The sequence below is a fragment of the Neopsephotus bourkii genome, unplaced genomic scaffold (assembly GCF_033783945.1).
Source record: "Neopsephotus bourkii isolate Nb327-2 ecotype Australia unplaced genomic scaffold, CSIRO-AGI_Nbou_v1 NB_962, whole genome shotgun sequence".
NCBI classification, from domain to species: Eukaryota; Metazoa; Chordata; class Aves; order Psittaciformes; family Psittacidae; genus Neopsephotus; species Neopsephotus bourkii.
In genome coordinates this window covers 5,098,133-5,115,227 of record NW_026901456.1, presented here as the reverse complement: position 1 = coordinate 5,115,227, position 17,095 = coordinate 5,098,133, and the positions used below count along the sequence as shown (strand labels likewise).

At 40.2% G+C, this 17,095-nt stretch overlaps 1 protein-coding gene across 5 annotated transcripts; it reads left to right on the top strand.

Annotated features, from left to right (window-relative positions):
• The first annotated feature begins 16 nt into the window (after positions 1-16).
• On the top strand, positions 17-11,577 carry SETD4 (SET domain containing 4). 5 transcript variants are annotated; one of them, XM_061359140.1, is made up of 11 exons: positions 17-33; positions 2,074-2,174; positions 2,778-2,873; positions 3,822-3,859; positions 5,339-5,427; positions 6,059-6,488; positions 7,267-7,441; positions 8,117-8,198; positions 8,540-8,620; positions 9,539-9,707; positions 10,486-11,577. In XM_061359140.1, the coding sequence occupies exons 2-11, from the start codon at positions 2,108-2,110 to the stop codon at positions 10,618-10,620; spliced, it is 1,362 nt and encodes a 453-aa protein (XP_061215124.1). In that variant the 5' UTR covers positions 17-33; positions 2,074-2,107; the 3' UTR covers positions 10,621-11,577. The 5 variants fall into 5 exon arrangements, with proteins under 5 accessions (XP_061215124.1, XP_061215121.1, XP_061215126.1 ...); XM_061359137.1 differs by lacking the exon at positions 17-33 and adding an exon at positions 136-262; XM_061359139.1 differs by lacking the exon at positions 17-33 and adding an exon at positions 143-262 and having other exon boundaries at positions 9,584-9,707.
• The last annotated feature ends 5,518 nt before the right edge of the window (positions 11,578-17,095 follow it).

The window sequence follows — 17,095 nt, the reverse complement described above, 5'->3', positions numbered from 1 at the left end:
GTCGGGAGTCGGGAGTCGGGAGTCGAAGCCGCTGTAGGTGTCCTCCAGTGTGCCGGTAGCAGGGGAAGGTGGGCCTTGGCCGCCGGAACCTATGTGCCGGCTGATGATCCCGGTGAGGGGCAGCACTCCTAGTCTCAGCGCCTCAGCGTGTGGGGTTCAGCTAAAAGCAGTATTGATGAGGGGAACTTAAATGTACGTTTCAGCAACAGATTGAAGCGTAAAGAGCCAGGCTCATGGTGTTCATCTATAACACGTGCTGGAGGTGTTGGGGTGTAGTGTCGTGGTGCTGTATGGAACTGGGGTGTTTGGTGGTGTTGATGTGGGGTAAGACTCTTTCCTGCAGCGCATGTGGTCAGGGAGCTCCATTTTGCTTTTATTGTTATCCAAATAAATAAATCATAGGATGATTTGGGTTGGAAGGGACCTTAAAAATACGTTGTTACAACCCCCCCTTCCATGGGCACGGACACCTTCCACTAGACCACGCTGCTTAAAGCTTTGTCCATCCTGGCCTTAAACACTTACAGGCACGGGGCATCCACAGTGTGAAATAATGAGCTCACTCCTCTAAATGAGATAACAAGTTTTTTTTGAGGGACAAAGTCAATAAAGCAAAAGCAACAGCGCTGGGCGCATGACTGTAGCCAGAGGCGGGAGCGATTAGCATTTGTTACAGGTTTATATACTTTCAGCATTGCATTAGTTACATACATATTCATAATTCCCGCATATAGGCGGGGAATATTATAACTAACTCCTGGAACTTATTATCATAAGTCCCCTCCTCTTGGCTTCTGCGCACTGCTCTCCGGTGATTGTGGGCAGGGGTCTTGAGGATGAAGTAAGCAGCCTTCTTCTTCTAAGTATGGGTCTTTAGGATGAAGTAAGCAGTCTTCCTGACGGTGTACTTTTCACCTTTGGCACGGTTGGACCCCCCAGTAATCGCACAACTAGCTGAAACCAGCCATGTCTGTAACTCTTCTGGTAACTAGCAAAGATTTTAAAACAGTGTGACCTTCCTGCAAAATTTGTTGCAGGATGGGCAGACAAGGAGTATCCAAAGCTAGCAGATGTTTGGGAGGCTCTGCCTCTAAATTAACTGGTAAGCAGAAGGATGGTGTGAAATAACTCATTCATGTTTAGTGGGGCCACTAAATCCTGTTATCGCACCACAGACTTACAACACAAACATTGTTCTTTAAAACTAAAGATACTTTAGAAGACTGGTGGGAAACAAGTCATGTTTAGTGGGGCCGCTACATTCCACAGACTTAACAACATAAACATTGTTCTCGTTCTAAAAGCTAAGTTAAGCTAAAAAGTACTTTTATGTTTTTCAGGCACTAGCTTTTCTTATATCAAGCCGCCCCCCCCCCCCCCATATTTTACCTTTACAAATTCTTTTGCTATGTAACTCCATTTTGCTCAAGAGTTCTGGCCTTTTTTAACTTGTTGTCTAATCTTGTGTCTTTAGCAAGCTTTGTTTCTGTTCTTGTATACTCGTACAGTTATATCCACATAACCACACCTGTGATTTGCGAAAGCCAATACATTTATGTGTTTGTCACACACAGCTCATTTGGACAACCCATGTCACTGCCTCACCATCCTCACTGTAAAGAACTTCCAAATGTTTAATCAAATTCTGCACTTTTTCAGTTTAAAGCCATTCCCCCTTGTCCTGTCACTACATGCCCATGGAAAAAGTCCCTCTCCAGATTTCTTGTAGGCTGTCAAGCTGTAAATGCTGCTTATGCCAGTGAATTTTCAAAAAGCAAATGTAATGCAAGGATAGAAAACTTTTAGTTCTGAGCACATCAACTCTAGTGTCTCTTTTCCTGTAGAAGATTATGGATGTGTCTTGGCAAAAGTGATGTTTGAAGGTAAAGGCTTCCCATCTTCCCTCAACTATCACCCACCCTTGTTTAGAGACTTGCTTGTAGTATGTTTTCTAAACTTTAAAGAGGCAATTTATTAAGCAGGCAATGTTCTGATTTGTCTTACTGAAATTAACATGCAGTATTTGAAGGGGACTTTACATATGTGCAGGTAACTTTTTTCTTTTTCATTCAGGTTGTCTAAAAAAGGTGAAATCTGTTACTTAATTATGAAGAAAAGTAGAGGTCGGACAGGCCGAAAGAGAAGAAGAAAACACTTGCAGATTTTGGGTGGAGGTATTATCTCCAGAAGTACTGTTGAATAATAAAATAACCAATTGTTTGTCAATGTGTCATTTTAGGATATATATTTGTCAGACATTTGTGCTTTAAAAATAACACGCATAAATGTTAGCTTTTTCTATGCCAATATTCTAACACTAGTTTACAATCCCAAGAAGAGCATGAGAATATTGTGAGTTCTCTTTCCTGGCTAATGGCAAGTACTACATTATTCTTAAATTCCTTGACCCTTAAATATGCTGTATAACTCCTGCAGTTCGAAGAACTCCTAGTGCCCAAGGGCACTGAAGTTAGTAAGCTAGTTTGAGGGGAGCCTTTCTTGCTATTCTGTTATCATAGAATCATAGAATAGTTAGGGTTGAAAGGGACCTTAAAGATCATCTAGTTACAACCCCCCTGCAATGGGCAGAGACACCTTCCAGTAGAACATTTTGCTCAAAACTCCATCCAGCCTGGCCTTGAACACTGCCAGGGATGGGCCATCCATTATACTATGTTAAAATGCTTTTCTGACTATACAGTAAAAGTTTTTAATTTCCTTTCTTTTCTAAGCAAGTGTTATTTAATAGCATGAGTCTCATCTTTTTTTATTTTTAGTCAACTGCAGTCACAAGCTGGAATACATTAAACTTAAGAAGTGGCTGAAAGACAGAGGATTTGAAGACAGTAATTTAAGGCCAACGGAGTTCTGGGGTAATGTTTTAATTATTCATTGTTGCAATAAAGTTTCGATTCTTCTAAGAATCTTAGATTTCTGCTTTCATTTTGAATCACACATGTGGCTGGCATAAGGAGAAATGCCAGTTACCTTTAGTCTTTTGAGGACTTCTTCCAAATGGACGTGAATGTCATTTAGCATAAACAAGTAGATATGGAGGCCTGAAGTAGTGTAAACTGTTTCTTGTAGAAAGATAAAGTTGTGTAAAACTCTTGTGTGAAAATACTCTGGTAAACTGCAAAACATGTTCACCTATGCTGAATTCATTGTAGAAATCAAGATTTTTTTTTAAGTGTTAGTAGCACAGTTTCAAAGAAGAAATAATATCTCTTTAAGCATTTTCAGTATCAGACTCTGACCCTGTTATAATTTCTTCATCTTTTTTTCCCCATGTGAACTCAGCAGATCTGGTGATACACATAAGTAAATGATATTAGAGGTGGGATTCACTTAGTACTGTTTACAGTGAAGGTATATACTTGTATTTTTTCTCTTTAAGTAGATTATGTTTCAAAAACTTTTGAAATATTAGAGAGTAGAGATAACAGGATGAATCGGAGAAAAATATTATGAATAGAAATTGTAAAGTTTAGTTAAAACTCTGAAAACAAGGACAGCAGCCAGTGATGAAATATGTGTTTAAAGAAGAAAATGGGAAAAAGAAGTTGAGTAATTGCTAGAGTTGGACAGTAAATGTTGCAAGGAAGGAGTGTTCACAGGCTTCTGTAAGGTGAAAAAAGAATCCGAGAACAAAGAAATGTATCTGGAACAACCCATAATTGTCTTTTATGATTTGTAAGAGGTTATGTATGTTCTTTTAGAGCTTTTTCTTGCTGATCTGTTAATTTATTGCAGGTTATCAGAGTCTCCTGTATTTTACAAATATACATGCATTTAAGCAGTTCTCTTTGTTCCTGCTTCAGGTACAGGAAGAGGACTGATGACAACAAAAGCTCTTCAGGTTAGTAATGTTGATTCTATTGAAAGAGCTCCTTAGGTTCTTTTGAGATGTAATGACTTGCAACAAGTAAAGCTCAAAATTCTGGACAAGGTCTTCACAGTCCCTGTTGTCAGTGTAACTTCTGGCCTAGTATCAGAATTTGCGGTATTGGCATATCTGTAGGATGATGTCCTATGTACCCTGAGTGCTTGTTGGATGAAAATATTCCTGTACTCATTTACAGAGATTTAGTATGTAGTCTAATGTTTCAGTTTAAGGCAGTCAGTGGCTAACTGAAACCAGAAGGAGCTGGCCCCTTCCCTCTATGCCTTCTCCCTCAGCCCTGGCTCCCACAGCTTCCTTTGCACTTGCTGTAGCGATCTTCCCCACTCATGTGGTAGGTTGCAAGCTAGATAGAAACCTTTTAAAAATAATTACTAGCTTTGATTCTTCAAGTCTCCCATCTTAGTTAGTGCTGATACAAGGAAGAATGGCATATCAGGGAGGGGGATGGAGGAAAGGGAGGGGTCTTTAGACAACATTTATCTTTAGATTATTTTAGCCATAATGTAAATCAACAGCTTTAACCTCACTTTGTTGGAGTCTTCTTTGTTAGTAGACCAACTAACAGAAACATAATTTCTCAGATATTCCCAGCAGAAAAAGGGAATGATAGAAAAAAATACTTTGCACTTTAGGTACTGGCACAGAAAGATCAAACTGTTGACTTAAGAGTGCCTCTCAGAAAATAGGCTTGTTAGAGAAGTTTCCTAACATGTATGAGAACAGTATATCAAATAATGGGGAATCAGACCAGAACCTTTTGCAAATTAGAGTATAGCAGGAAGTAGGAAGGAGGTGCGTGTAGAGAACAGTGTATGTTATCATGCTGGGTCAAGGCTAGAGTTAGCTGTTGAAGCCAGAGGCTTAGCTTATCCACAATGCTGTGAGTCTACTGTAAATGAAATGAGAGCTAGACTCAACTGGGCTTGAGCAAGATATGGAAACTCAGGAGAGAAACTGGAAGGGGAGAGTGTTGACTTGATTCATGTCCTCTACAGGCATGGACATACATAGCTCAAGCCAGGCATGAAAGCTAATTTACACACACACAGCAGCTTGGCAAACAAGGTCAGGATAGACATGACCTATAATACCCCTACCCCATGCTGCTGTGTTGATAGAAGCACAGCTGTTTGTGAGATCTACTTTAAAATATATCTCAGTACAAAGAAAATCAGTAGATAGGTAACACACTTCTTGTGAACATCTTTTTGCAGGTGACAGTTCCTACTGACTGTGTCATCCTTTGCTGGACTGTGACTGTCTTTAAACTATGCTAGTTTTCATCAAGTTCAACAGCACTTCTCTTTGTTTCTTGATATTAGTGTTCTGTGGGGAGTGTTTCTCTGTTCAGAAGTCATGTAGTAGGTGAGTCATGTACAACTGACCTTTACTATTCTTTGTGTTTATGTTTTTTCTTCTCTCCCTCAAAGGCAGGCAGGGGATCTGATTATTTCATTGCCTGAGAAATGCTTACTCACCACAGGCACTGTCCTTAGTAGCTGCTTGGGAGAATACATTATGAAGTAAGTAAAAAGTGACACTTCATGGGTAAGCTGGCCTTTACTGCTGATTGCTCATTAATCATCTTAAGTGGTAGTAAGGCTTTAAATTGCATATTCAAACTTGTATGACTGTTGTGCATGTGGAATCATCAGATAAGTAAGGTTTGGACACAGAGCAGAGTTAGGCAGAGTTGAAGTGATGGTTCAGACTTGAACTTGACCTGCACCTAGAGACAGCTTGGACCTAAATGTCAGATATGAATGGTTTCTTAGGAATTTGCAAATGTGATTCAGGAGGAGAAGGATGTTAAAATGGGATTGCAAAGCAGTCATGCAAGCATAGCCTTTTAGAAAATTTGGAACAAAGACCTACACTGGACATTGAGTACTTGTTATGTATCCTAAAAAAACCTACCACCCCCCAAAAAACCCCAACCCAACAGGTGACCCTGAAGTTGTTACTAAAAACCAGCTTTTATAGACCCTTTGAAATCATCAAAAGGACTTAGAGATGAACTACAAAAAAGTTTAAAGTAGAAGCTATTTATAACATTTAAAAGAACTAGCAGAGACATAAAATACTGCTGCATCCATTTCCTATCTCACCTCTTTGTATTCGCTGTGTTGGTGTTTTTATTCTGTTTTCTAATAGATGGAAGCCTCCTGTATCTCCCTTGATAGCACTGTGCACATTTTTAATAGCAGAGAAACATGCTGGTGAAAAATCTCCATGGAAGCCATATCTTGATGTTTTACCGAAGACATATACTTGCCCTGTTTGTTTGGAGCATGATGCAGTAAGCCTTCTCCCTGAACCTCTAAGAACGAAGGCTCAAGAGCAGAGAACGATGGTCCATGAGTTGTACGTGTCTTCCAAGGCTTTCTTCTCTTCCCTGCAGCCTTTGTTTGCTGAGAACACAGAAACTATTTTTAACTATAGTGCTCTAGAGTGGGCTTGGTGCACTGTTAATACCAGGACAGTATACATGAAACATTCACAGAGGGAATGTTTTTCTATTGATCCAGATGTTTATGCTTTGGCACCATATTTAGATTTGCTAAACCACAGTCCAAATGTTCAGGTAAGAAACTAAAAACAGATCACTTAATTTCTTTATTTGTAAATGCATTCTTTATTTTTAAATGCACTATCTCAGTACAGTATGAAATTAGGTGATGGATTAGGAGGGTCTGTGAGGGATCTCGTAGTGGGAAAAATGTCTACTGGGGACGTGTGCAGGTTGAGTACTCACGATTATAGTATATACCCTGGAGCTTGTTTTTCAGCCCAAGGTAGTTGAATAAAGGTGATTCAAATGTTTCAGTTTACGTAGCAAAGCAAAGTTAAAGGGAGAGCCCACAACGGCTGGGCGAGATTTGCATCCAGAGTAGCTATATGGAAGAGCTATTGGTAAATATAACCCTACCCTCCTCTTCCAGAAGGCTCAGCTCCTGAATCTGAAGTTAGGTGGTCCCTGAGTTACTTCACCTCTGGCTGAAGCCTTTGAGCAGCCTCAGGAAAGTATATAGAGCAGTCCTACCTCATGTCAGGGACTGCGTGCCAGCTCAGAGTTGGGACAGCTCAAAAGCGGCCAACTCTGCCTGAATCCATGTTTATTTGTGGATTTGGGGCCTCTCTAATAAGTCTACAGAGTTGGTGACACACCCTGTGGTTTAAGGTTTTGATGTATGTTCTTCATACTAATGGGTTGCCTTTTCAGACATCTGTAATACTATCTGTTTTATTCCAGTGTTAGAGAAGTGTTCAGTACTGTTGGATTTTAATACTCAAGGTCTGATTCCTTTTTTCACCCTGTCCTTCTGCCAAGAGTAAGACCTTTTATTTTTACCTTTGTGAAGGTAAAGGCTGCGTTTAATGAGCAGACAAGAAGCTATGAAATTTGGACAAATTCACAGTGCAAAAGATATGAAGAAGTGTTTATCTGCTATGGGCCTCATGATAATCAGCGACTGCTACTAGAATATGGATTTGTTGCCATGGATAACCCTCATAGCAGTGTTTATGTCTCATCAGGTTGGATTTATAGATTGTCTTGACATTGAAAGGCACAATAGTAGAGAACAGAGCATGTGAGCATGTTCATACTGTCTGCATTCAACAGGAGATGTCAGTGAAAAAGGATAACTAAAGGATAATGAAGAAATTCGCACACATCCATATACATAAATGCACAACATGGACAATGCATATTAAGGCATTGTTGGTTTCTTTTTTTAGGTACCATGAAAACTATTTGTATTCCCAAGAAGTGGAATAGGCCTTGGTACCACTTTTAACTGCGTAGAATTGGAGTTTCAAAATTTAAAGTGTCTTTGGTAGCTTTTCCTTTTGTAAAATTGCAATTCTTAGCAGCATATATGTAGAGATTCCAACTGGATGTCTTAGATTGTACCATCAACTTGAGGATTAAAGTCCTGATCCTCATAAACTAAAGTTACTGACAGTAGTTTGTAACTTCAGCTTCAGTCATGATTTCCATTATAAGGATACAATCCTGGAGATTGCTGATGGCTTTTGAGTAATAGATACATTTTTGATTCTGTTAAAGTTCACCAACATTGTAGCAGGTTTTGATCTTTGGCCTATAGGTGTTTGAAAAATATGGCTGAAATGTCATTTCAGAATTGGGGATTGTGGGTTTCCTCTACATACCATGTATTTAAATATCTAAAATATGTTTTTATGCAGATACTCTTCTCAAATATTTTCCACCATTGGACAAGCAGAGAAAAGCAAAACTTTCCATTCTAAGGGATCATGATTTCTTAGAGTAGGTATCTGAAGTTTTTTTGTTTCCCTATGAGTTTTTTCTGGGAGTCAAATTTTGCTTCTACTATCAAAATTCAACATAAAATAATATTTTTTTAAAACAAACTGATTTACTTGCTGTTTGTGAGAGAATGTAGAAGTAGTAAACACCAATATCAAAGCTTGAGATAGGTTTCAAGATGCAGCCAGTCACCTGTCTGTGGATAACAGCAGAGTAAGGGGAGTCAAGGAGTCCTCGAGTTCTGAAGAGCAGATCTCTTCCTGACACTTATCAATAAGAAAGCTATCATGCTGTCAAAGACCACCTATACTTTCTGAATCTAGTTCCTTTTGACTTTTTAGAAACCTGACCTTTGGATGGGATGGACCATCTTGGAGACTCCTTACTGCTCTCAAGTTGCTGTGTCTTGGTGCAGATGAATTGTAAGTTTCAGTACTTGGAATATTTAAACAATGTTCATGTGTCATTTTCCTTTTATTTGCTCTTTGCTGGCTGTGTGTGAGATACCAGGACAATTGTTTTGTATCTCCTATATCTATCTCATTGACTTCAGGTGAGAAGAGAAAAGAAGAAAGGCAGAGAACACCACAGAATGTAAAGTCATCGTCTATTTGCTGCTTTGGTCTTTTGCTGTCTTCAAACACCCCACTGTTTTCCCTTTCTATTTTGAGAACCAGATATTACTTTAAGGTTCATGCTCCAGACCTTCTCTCTGGTTTGATGGGACGTTAAATGCTATTGACCTTTCTTGATTTCTTTGAAGCATGTGTTCCACAGACTGCGTCTTAAATTTTAAGGCCAAGTAAGTTGCTGAAGTTCATCTCCAGTGACTGTCAGTGCAAGTTTGATCATTTGTTCCCAATGGCAAATCTGCCTCAAAAATGTTTACCTGGGATTTGCTTGTAATAGTAAATCAAACAATTTGTCTTGTCCAAAGATGTTTATGCTTTGAAGATTCACTGCCGAGTGGAATAAGTTGATTATAAGAACTGAAAATAAATCCCCATGATACTGGTTACAAGCCTAGGTGACGTGAAGTTTAGCAGAAGCCATGCTAATAAGTTCTGGGTGAATAGCTTTTCCTCCTCACTAGTGCTGCTGAAGTTGATGGCAGCATGGCAGAGCAGTGAAGACCAGAAGCATTGGCCTAATTGCAGGCTGTGTCTTTAGCTGAAAGGGTGGGGGTGGAAGGTTGGTATCACTGCTCCAGATCATTAAATCTCCCCTCCCTTTTACATGCCTCATCACTCTCATAGCTGAATGTTGTGTGCCTTTTTCACGTATTTCACCTTAATTGCCTGTGCCAGTGATGTTATATTAACCATATGTTTATCATTGAGCTGGGGAATACAGCAAATGATTGTGTTTAAACATTTTGGTTCTAGTAATTGCTGGAGGAGAACGCTCCTTGGTGATGTAATTTCAGCCAGAAATGAACAGCAGACTTTGAATATAACAGCAAAAATATGCCATTTTTTAATAGAGGAGACACAGCACGTCCTTCTCCAGGTAATTTGACTGGAAGAGCAAAGTAGTCCAGATTGCTTTCTTTCCTAACATAAATGTACAGCAGTGTAATTTTTTTTGGGCGAGAATAGCAAGTGACAGAGGGAATTGACTACACTGAGGTGGTGTAGAATTTGTTTCCAGGCTGACTGACAGAATTTGTGGCTGCAGCAAAGAAAGGAACCGTATTAGAAAGCCCTGTGAACAAGTGAAAAGTATTTAACTTTTCTCTGCCTACATTATCATTGGGTTTGTTGAGGTTACCTCTTAAAAGAAAATGCAGACTTGTATGAGATGGGCACATAAGATATTGCAGACCTGCCACGAGTACCTTGTTGCAGAAAGTGAAGTCTGTGTTCATTAAAGTCAAATGAACTACTTCTGTGAGGGAGGTCTGTGCTGTTAGAAAAAGTCTCTCTTTCCTTTTCGAATTCTGGCAATGAAACGTGTACTTAATGTCATAGTTGAATAGCTATCATGTAAAAAGGTTATTAAAACCACACTTTCGTAAAGGAAATGCATCTATGCAGAGAGTATGAGGTGAACCTGGTCTTGTGCAGCATCTTGAGGATAGTATGGGCTTAAGAGCATGGTATCAGATAAACATTACCCTTCCCTTCCTCTCCTTGTTTTCCATCTGCTTCCTTTATTAAAAAAAATACTATTTGGCATAGTTCATGAAATCATTAAGAGGGATAAGCTTTTCACAAATGTTATATTCATGTCCAGTATTAAATAATCTAAATTTCTGGTAATTTCATCTCATTTATATAAAATTCAGATTTCCCAGTTGAAAAGGAACAAAGAGAACCTGCAAACGTGCCTGGCTTTGGTAGAAGCATTGCACTTGGAAAACCTGAAGATACTACAAAAATCAGCTGAGAGTCTTTGTAGCTTGAGTATGGCAACAACTTGACCCATCTGGACCTGTGACTGATTGGAGGTCATTTGCCATGGATGTGCATTGCTGAACTGTTTTAGTGGTCCTGAACAGCAAAGAATAATGTACAAATCATCAAAATATGTTTAGTTTTGATTACAGGGTCACAAAGGACTCTCTCTTTATTTTGCTCTTTACTGACCTTCTTCAGTAATACATAAGGTTAGCCCAAATGGTAGGGGAGAGCACAGGTGGCTTTCATCATATCTCACTGAAATTATGGCTGCTGTGAATAGAACGGTTTCTGGGGTAATCTGAGCAGCCCTAGGATTGTGGGCTTGAGCAGTCCTAGACTTTACAGCTGCCTGTGTGACTAAAGTATGGATCACAGGGTCAAGCAGATACCCCTCAGCATGTATCTGGCACTTGGCAGAGAGGAAGAGGACAGAGCCATTTATATTTGTCTTGTTCTTGTCCTTTACCTTTCCCCTTTACCTTTCCCTCCTTTACTCAAAGCTCCCTCCAGACTCACTAGTTCATATTCTGGCTCCTCCTGCTGAGAATGAGAACTGAAAGGATATATCACTTTGAACTCTGTTTCTTGTTTGGAAGACCACCCAGGCAATTAGTTCTGTTTCCATTTGTTTTTGATGATCACACTGAGAAATGTTCCTACCCTGTTTATAAGGGGATGGTTTCATGTGCTGCCTTTCAGCATTGGTTCTACTTAAGTAGGAAGCTTGAGCTCCCTACATCGTTCAGAGAGACTTCTTCAAAACACATTTGAGGGCAGGAGCTTTATTTAAGCTGTACAAACTTACTTTGTGATTGTGTTGTGATTATTTTCCATTTTGTGGGGAATCATATTTCGTAGAATTTTTCATTACTGTTTTTAGCATTTGTTAAGAGCTATGTTTGTAAGTGTTAATTTTTGTATGTATGTTGCTTCATTTTCTACAAGACCTGTTTTTGAAATAAATGAAATTGTATACAGCAGTAAAGGCATTCTAGATAATCTAACTTAAGGAAAAATACAGGTGGAAACTTAGGTATTCACATGCACTTTCAGACTTTCTTTGGTATCTTGTGAACAAGAATGTTATTGTGTAAACTTGCTTGGGTTTGAGTATTCCATGTTTTTTTTCTGTCTCTGTTGGGACAGGAAATGCTGTGATACCTGGAGCTCTGAGAAGGGTTCTTCCTTACCTACAAGGGTATGCTGGTTTAGCTTCAAAATTCTGTGGGAACTGAAAAGTGTAACTGTTTGCTGTTTACTCAGTTTCCAACCCAGAAGTTCTTGGTTTTCAGGTTTCATCTTCATAAGCTCTTCCTAGGATTAGGAAGTTCTGAAAATAGGCTTTTTTTTCTGCCTTGTTTACCGCAATGCACCGAGACTTTTTTGCAGTCAGGCTTTCTTATATTGTTCATATGGAGATGCTGACAGTGTGTTGGTGCTTTACGTTTCAGAGCAGAGGGCAGGGTGAATGGGTTGGGAGAGGAACTGATGTGTTTTCTGGAGCTAGATGCACATTTATTCCATCTTTTGGGCCAATTTACTCTGATATTTGCCTAAACTGTGGTTTTAATCCCTCCAAGTCACTTAACACCATGTTTTATAGTCTAGTCAGTTCCATTCTGAAGTACTTCTTGGGGTGAGATGCCTTTCTAGATCTGGGGATACAGTCTCTAATAATCTCACCAAGAGCAATTCCATCAGCTTAATGAAGGTCCTTCTGTACCACTGAACCTGTCTGCAGCAGAGATAAGGGCTGAGGCTTGCCAATTCATTTTTATTAGATCCGTAAAAAGGTCTGCAGAAGTCACGGGTGACATGGAGAGGGTGGATTGTGAGTGAGCATTCACAGTGCAAGAAGTAAGGGTTTTCAAAGGAAGCAGCTGGAAGAACTCAGGTTCAAAACTACCAGAATGTGATAACATCCATTGATTTTAATAAGGGATATGGATATAAAAGTTGGCGTGGGTACAGAGCACGTAATACACAGAACAAGCAGCTATTGGCAGTTACCAGCCAGCAGCCAACTTTGGTCTTATGTAGTCCCCTGATCTCAAAACAGTTCAAGTTTGGGAGAATATTGATGGCAAGTCTTGTAAATGCTTGACCTGTGCTTGCTCTTTTAAGGTCTTCAAGGATGGACAATTTGGGAAATGGGGCACTGGGCTAGTGGGATGTGTTTTTGAACATGTCCTGCAGTTTTGTTGATTACAGTTGAACTGCTTGACCTCTCACTTTTTTTTAATAAGAACTTTTTCATTCTGTGAGAGCATATGTGTTTCACATGTAATAATTTTATAATGAGATGGTGCCAGAGTTAAAGAAGATAAGGATATTTGGTTGTTGGATTATTTTTTTTTTTTTGTTTGGGTTTGGTTTTTATCCTGGAGATGGCTGTTTTCAGGAAAACTTATGTACATAGTGTCTTGCACCGTGGATACTAGTTTATTTGCTTCAGTATAGCATTATACACTACGCATTTATACCAGCTGGTTTGAATATGGACTCTACTTGTGTAACTCCTACACATGCTCCAGAGGGTGTAGGGAGGGGATCTGGCAGCGCAGGAGAGCAGGCAGTATGACCTGCTTGTCTGTCTCTTGCGTGAAAGCACAGCGGTAAGCCCCTACCTTTACCTTAAGCCATGTGGCAAGTGTTCTGAATAGACCCATGTGTGTTTAATGTCAAAGGCAAAATCCTGCTTGAATAAACTATGGAACTGGAACTAGTGCTTTCGAACGCACATCAATAACAATAAAGTTTTAACAGAAATAAACCAGAATAACAGGTCTTGATTCAGCATTTATGTGTATATATGCCTAGTAAGAAAAAGCTTAAATTCTTTTTTGAATCAAACCTAAACTATGTGCAAGACAGGACATCCTAAGGTGGGCTAAGAGCCTGAGAACGTAACTGCACTGGGAGTGTTCTCCAGCTGTCTTACACGAACACTAAATCAAGTTTTCAAAGAGTGAAGGTGCTTGCTCTCAGCCTCTAATGTAACTAGAGCCCCACTGAGCTGCAAGTATCTTAATCGCTTAGTTTTGGTGACGTGCTGTTAATGTTTGACTCTGGCTTTCTGTTAGTCTAAGAAGGGACTTAGCTGTGATCTCATTGTGGAAAGACATACTTTATTTCCCTCTGTATAAATTTCCTTTCAGATTGTATCTGCAAATCTCAGCAATAGTAGGAATAAACCCCAGCTTTTATCATTAGGGATACAAACTTGGCCATGGCAGTGAGCTAGATTCTCTTCCACCTTATGCAGTGTTACTAAAAAAGAGCTAAAGTAGGAATTCATTCTGTGACTGCAGTGAACACACTGGGCTTAGATAAGTGCAATGAGAAGTTTTATTTCTTGTAACAAGAGAGTGAGACAGGAATAGCACAGCTTGAAATTATTTTTTTTGGGGGGGAGGAGGGGCAGTTGATTTAGTGCAGTCTGAAGTCATTGAAAAATGACAAACTTGAAACCTCACGACAGTGTCTTTCCTGTGTCAATTTATGTAAATACAGCATGGATTTTCTTTGATCTTCCAGAGAGAGTGGCTTCCAGTTTACAGTTTTCCTCAGCTGTAGTGAATGGAGATCATCCATCATTGCTAAGTGCCTTCAGACCTGTCTGTTTCAGGACAAGATAAGGCAGTATCAGCTCTCATACCCTGATAATTAAAGCTTTTAGGTACACTATGAAAACATTTCAAAGATGACATTCCCAAAGAAAGGAGCTTTTAAAAATTGTGTCTCAAAGGGTATGTAGCCCTCTGTGCCTAGAAGGTAAAGAATACACTTTTCAAAGTGCCACACTTTAGCATACTTTGAAGTGTTTGTTTGTACTCAGCACATCTGTAGCTACAGCAATGAAGACAATGAACTCTAGAACACAGGGAAATTGTCCCAACAGAACTTTATGGGTTTCTTTATGCAATAAATAGGAATAGAAGTTGTTGCGAGATTTTTGAGGGAAATCTTCATGAGGGAAGGATGAAAGAAGATGAAGTTGTTTCCCTCATTTTTGACCAGCAGTTGGAGCTGAACCGTGTGAAATTCATAATTTTTATAATTTCAGTACAAAATCAGAGAAATTGCAGCTCAGTGGCTGAATTCAACTTAGAAGAACTTGATTTTATCCCTGTCTAACAAAGCTTAAGTAACATCAATCTGCTGCAGGTTGGATGTGAAAGGAAAAAACTCCAAACACTTCCAGTTCATTCCACTGAATGTTTTAGTGGATATCTATAATTACAGAATTAAGTTTGAGAGAGTGCTGCAATAAGCTATGTTCAGTGGGAAGGCAAAGATACTCAATGAATCCTAAACTAAGTTGTGTAAAACTAGTGTAAAACTAATGCAATCTCTGTGTTGTCCACTAGATGATGCAACTGTACTACAGAGAAATAAATTACAGTATACACATGCAATTATAATCCTATGTAATGTATTATATTTTCAGTAATAAAAAGCATTGCCTTCAATAATATACTATGGTTTTTGTTGGATAAATAGTTGAAAATGTGGCTTTCTTTCTGCTGGTTTGAAGTGAAACTTGAAGCTTTGTAATCTATCTTTTTTCAGTTTTATTGTATTTTAAATTTGTTGGAGTTGCTCCTCTCTCAAGTTGAAACATGTCATTCTCAAACTATCACCTAAGTAATATCACTAAGTAATATCACTAAGTAATAGTTCAAATCATCTTTGTTACATTAACTTGACCCTAATGGTGTAACTAGTGGGGCTGCAGTTGAGAACTGTCCACTCCTGTGTTCTGAAACAGCCAATGTGTGTGTACTCCTCATGTGCTTAGAGCCCCTTCAGATTGTCCCAGTTGCCCTACAGCTGAAAACAAAGCTGCTTGCAAAGCTGCTGTTTTCTCCTGAAGCCCTCTTTCCTGTTCCTTAGCTCCTTCCGCTGCCTCCACTGCTGGACCATACTGCAATAGGCTAGTCTTGAGAGCACTGAAGTGGACTGGGCTCTAGTGCCAATCTGTGCATGATAGGAGGTAGGTATTTCCAGTGTACTTTTAATGTAAGAATGTTTTTCCTCCTTACATACACCTGTACTTGCTCCAAGCGTGGCAAGGCCAGCTGTGTTCGCTGTTGTACCTCTCCATTAGGGTGCCAGAGTTGGGCTGGAGAAACTTAGATGAGCACTGTATTCCTTTCAGATTCATTCAGCTGGCACTGGATTTGATATTTTAGTAGCTCCTTCCTGCTGAGTCAACTCTAGAAGGAGCTGGCAGAGGCAGTTTGGCTCTTTTGACCCTTGGCAGACAATGATGACTATGGAGAGGACAGAGGGACATTCTCAGCATGAGGCTGGTGCCATGGGTATCTGTACCACCCTGCTTGGGCTCACATCCAGATCCTGTATCTCTACCCTTAAGAAGCCAGCCCTCTTTGCAGCAAGAAAGTGCATTTGTACATCCTTCCCACGAGATGAACTTTTCATAGACAGATGCTTGGTGTGGGTGGGTCAGTCTGCAGAAGATGTTGGCGAGAGATCAGAAGGGACCATGCCATCTTAGCATGACTCATGCTGCTCTGAACCATTTCTGTTGAGTACTTAGATGGTGGGATAGCCAGTTCCCATCTCAGGAATGAGAAAATACTGTGCATCGTGGGAGACTCCTGAAGGCCTGCTAGGAGTGCAGTGTGGGGTGGGCTGGAGAGATGTAAGGGGACGAATGAGCTAGGACAGCAAGGGTGGAGTGATCCCACTTGATAGGGTATGTGCTAATAAGGAGCACAGACACCTCTCCGCCTTTTCTCTGCCTGTAAGTTCATGTAGATAACTGGACAGTCCTGCTGCTCTATCAGAAATGTGCTGGCCAGGGTGGCCATTTCTGGGCAGAGAGTGAAGGCGAGAAGGGTAAACCCTTAAAAAGCATATACTGTCAGGCAAGTATGTATGTGTGTGTCTGTGTGTGCCAGTGCCATCCTAGCTTCATGAGAGCCAGGCTCTATGGTTTACTCAGCTGTGTAACCCTGGTTTGGCATTTTTTCTGCAGGGGAGGAAGAACACTGGTTTTGCTAGAGGGAACCTTTTGGTTGTGCTGGTTTGTCTGGGTGTCTCACTGCTCCATGCTGTCATGCACAGGTGGAGATGGGTGCGGAAGGCTCAGTGTTGCCAGGTGGGAAATCTCTCATATCAGGCTTCTGATACAGCAGTGTAGTCTGCCTCTTTGTCATGGACACCCACGTCATGCCTCCCACAATCACCCACTGGTGGGGTTGTCCTGCTGTGTGGAATAGGATTTAGAGGATGTGAGGTGCTCTGGCTGGGATGCTCTTGAATGTGGAGCTGTCTGGTGAGGTAGAGAATGTGTATTGGAGGAAAAAAAGCAATGCAATTTTTCCTCTGGAAGTTCAAATGGGGTGCTCTTATGATCACTCCTTTGAACATGCTCCAAGGCTAAGATGGTGTGGATGGTCAGAGAGCTGGGCTTTGTGCGTACAGCCAACTGCATTAGCAAAGGCAGTGTACATATGGTAGTTGACT

Coding starts and splice junctions, on each gene's coding strand:
- SETD4 (XM_061359137.1), top strand. CDS start 234: ATGGTGTTCATCTATAACACGTGCTGGAG. Junction 2,874..3,821: donor AAGGCCAACGGAGTTCTGGG/GTAATGTTTTAA, acceptor TTCCTGCTTCAG/GTACAGGAAGAGGACTGATG. Junction 3,860..5,338: donor TGACAACAAAAGCTCTTCAG/GTTAGTAATGTT, acceptor CCTCAAAGGCAG/GCAGGGGATCTGATTATTTC.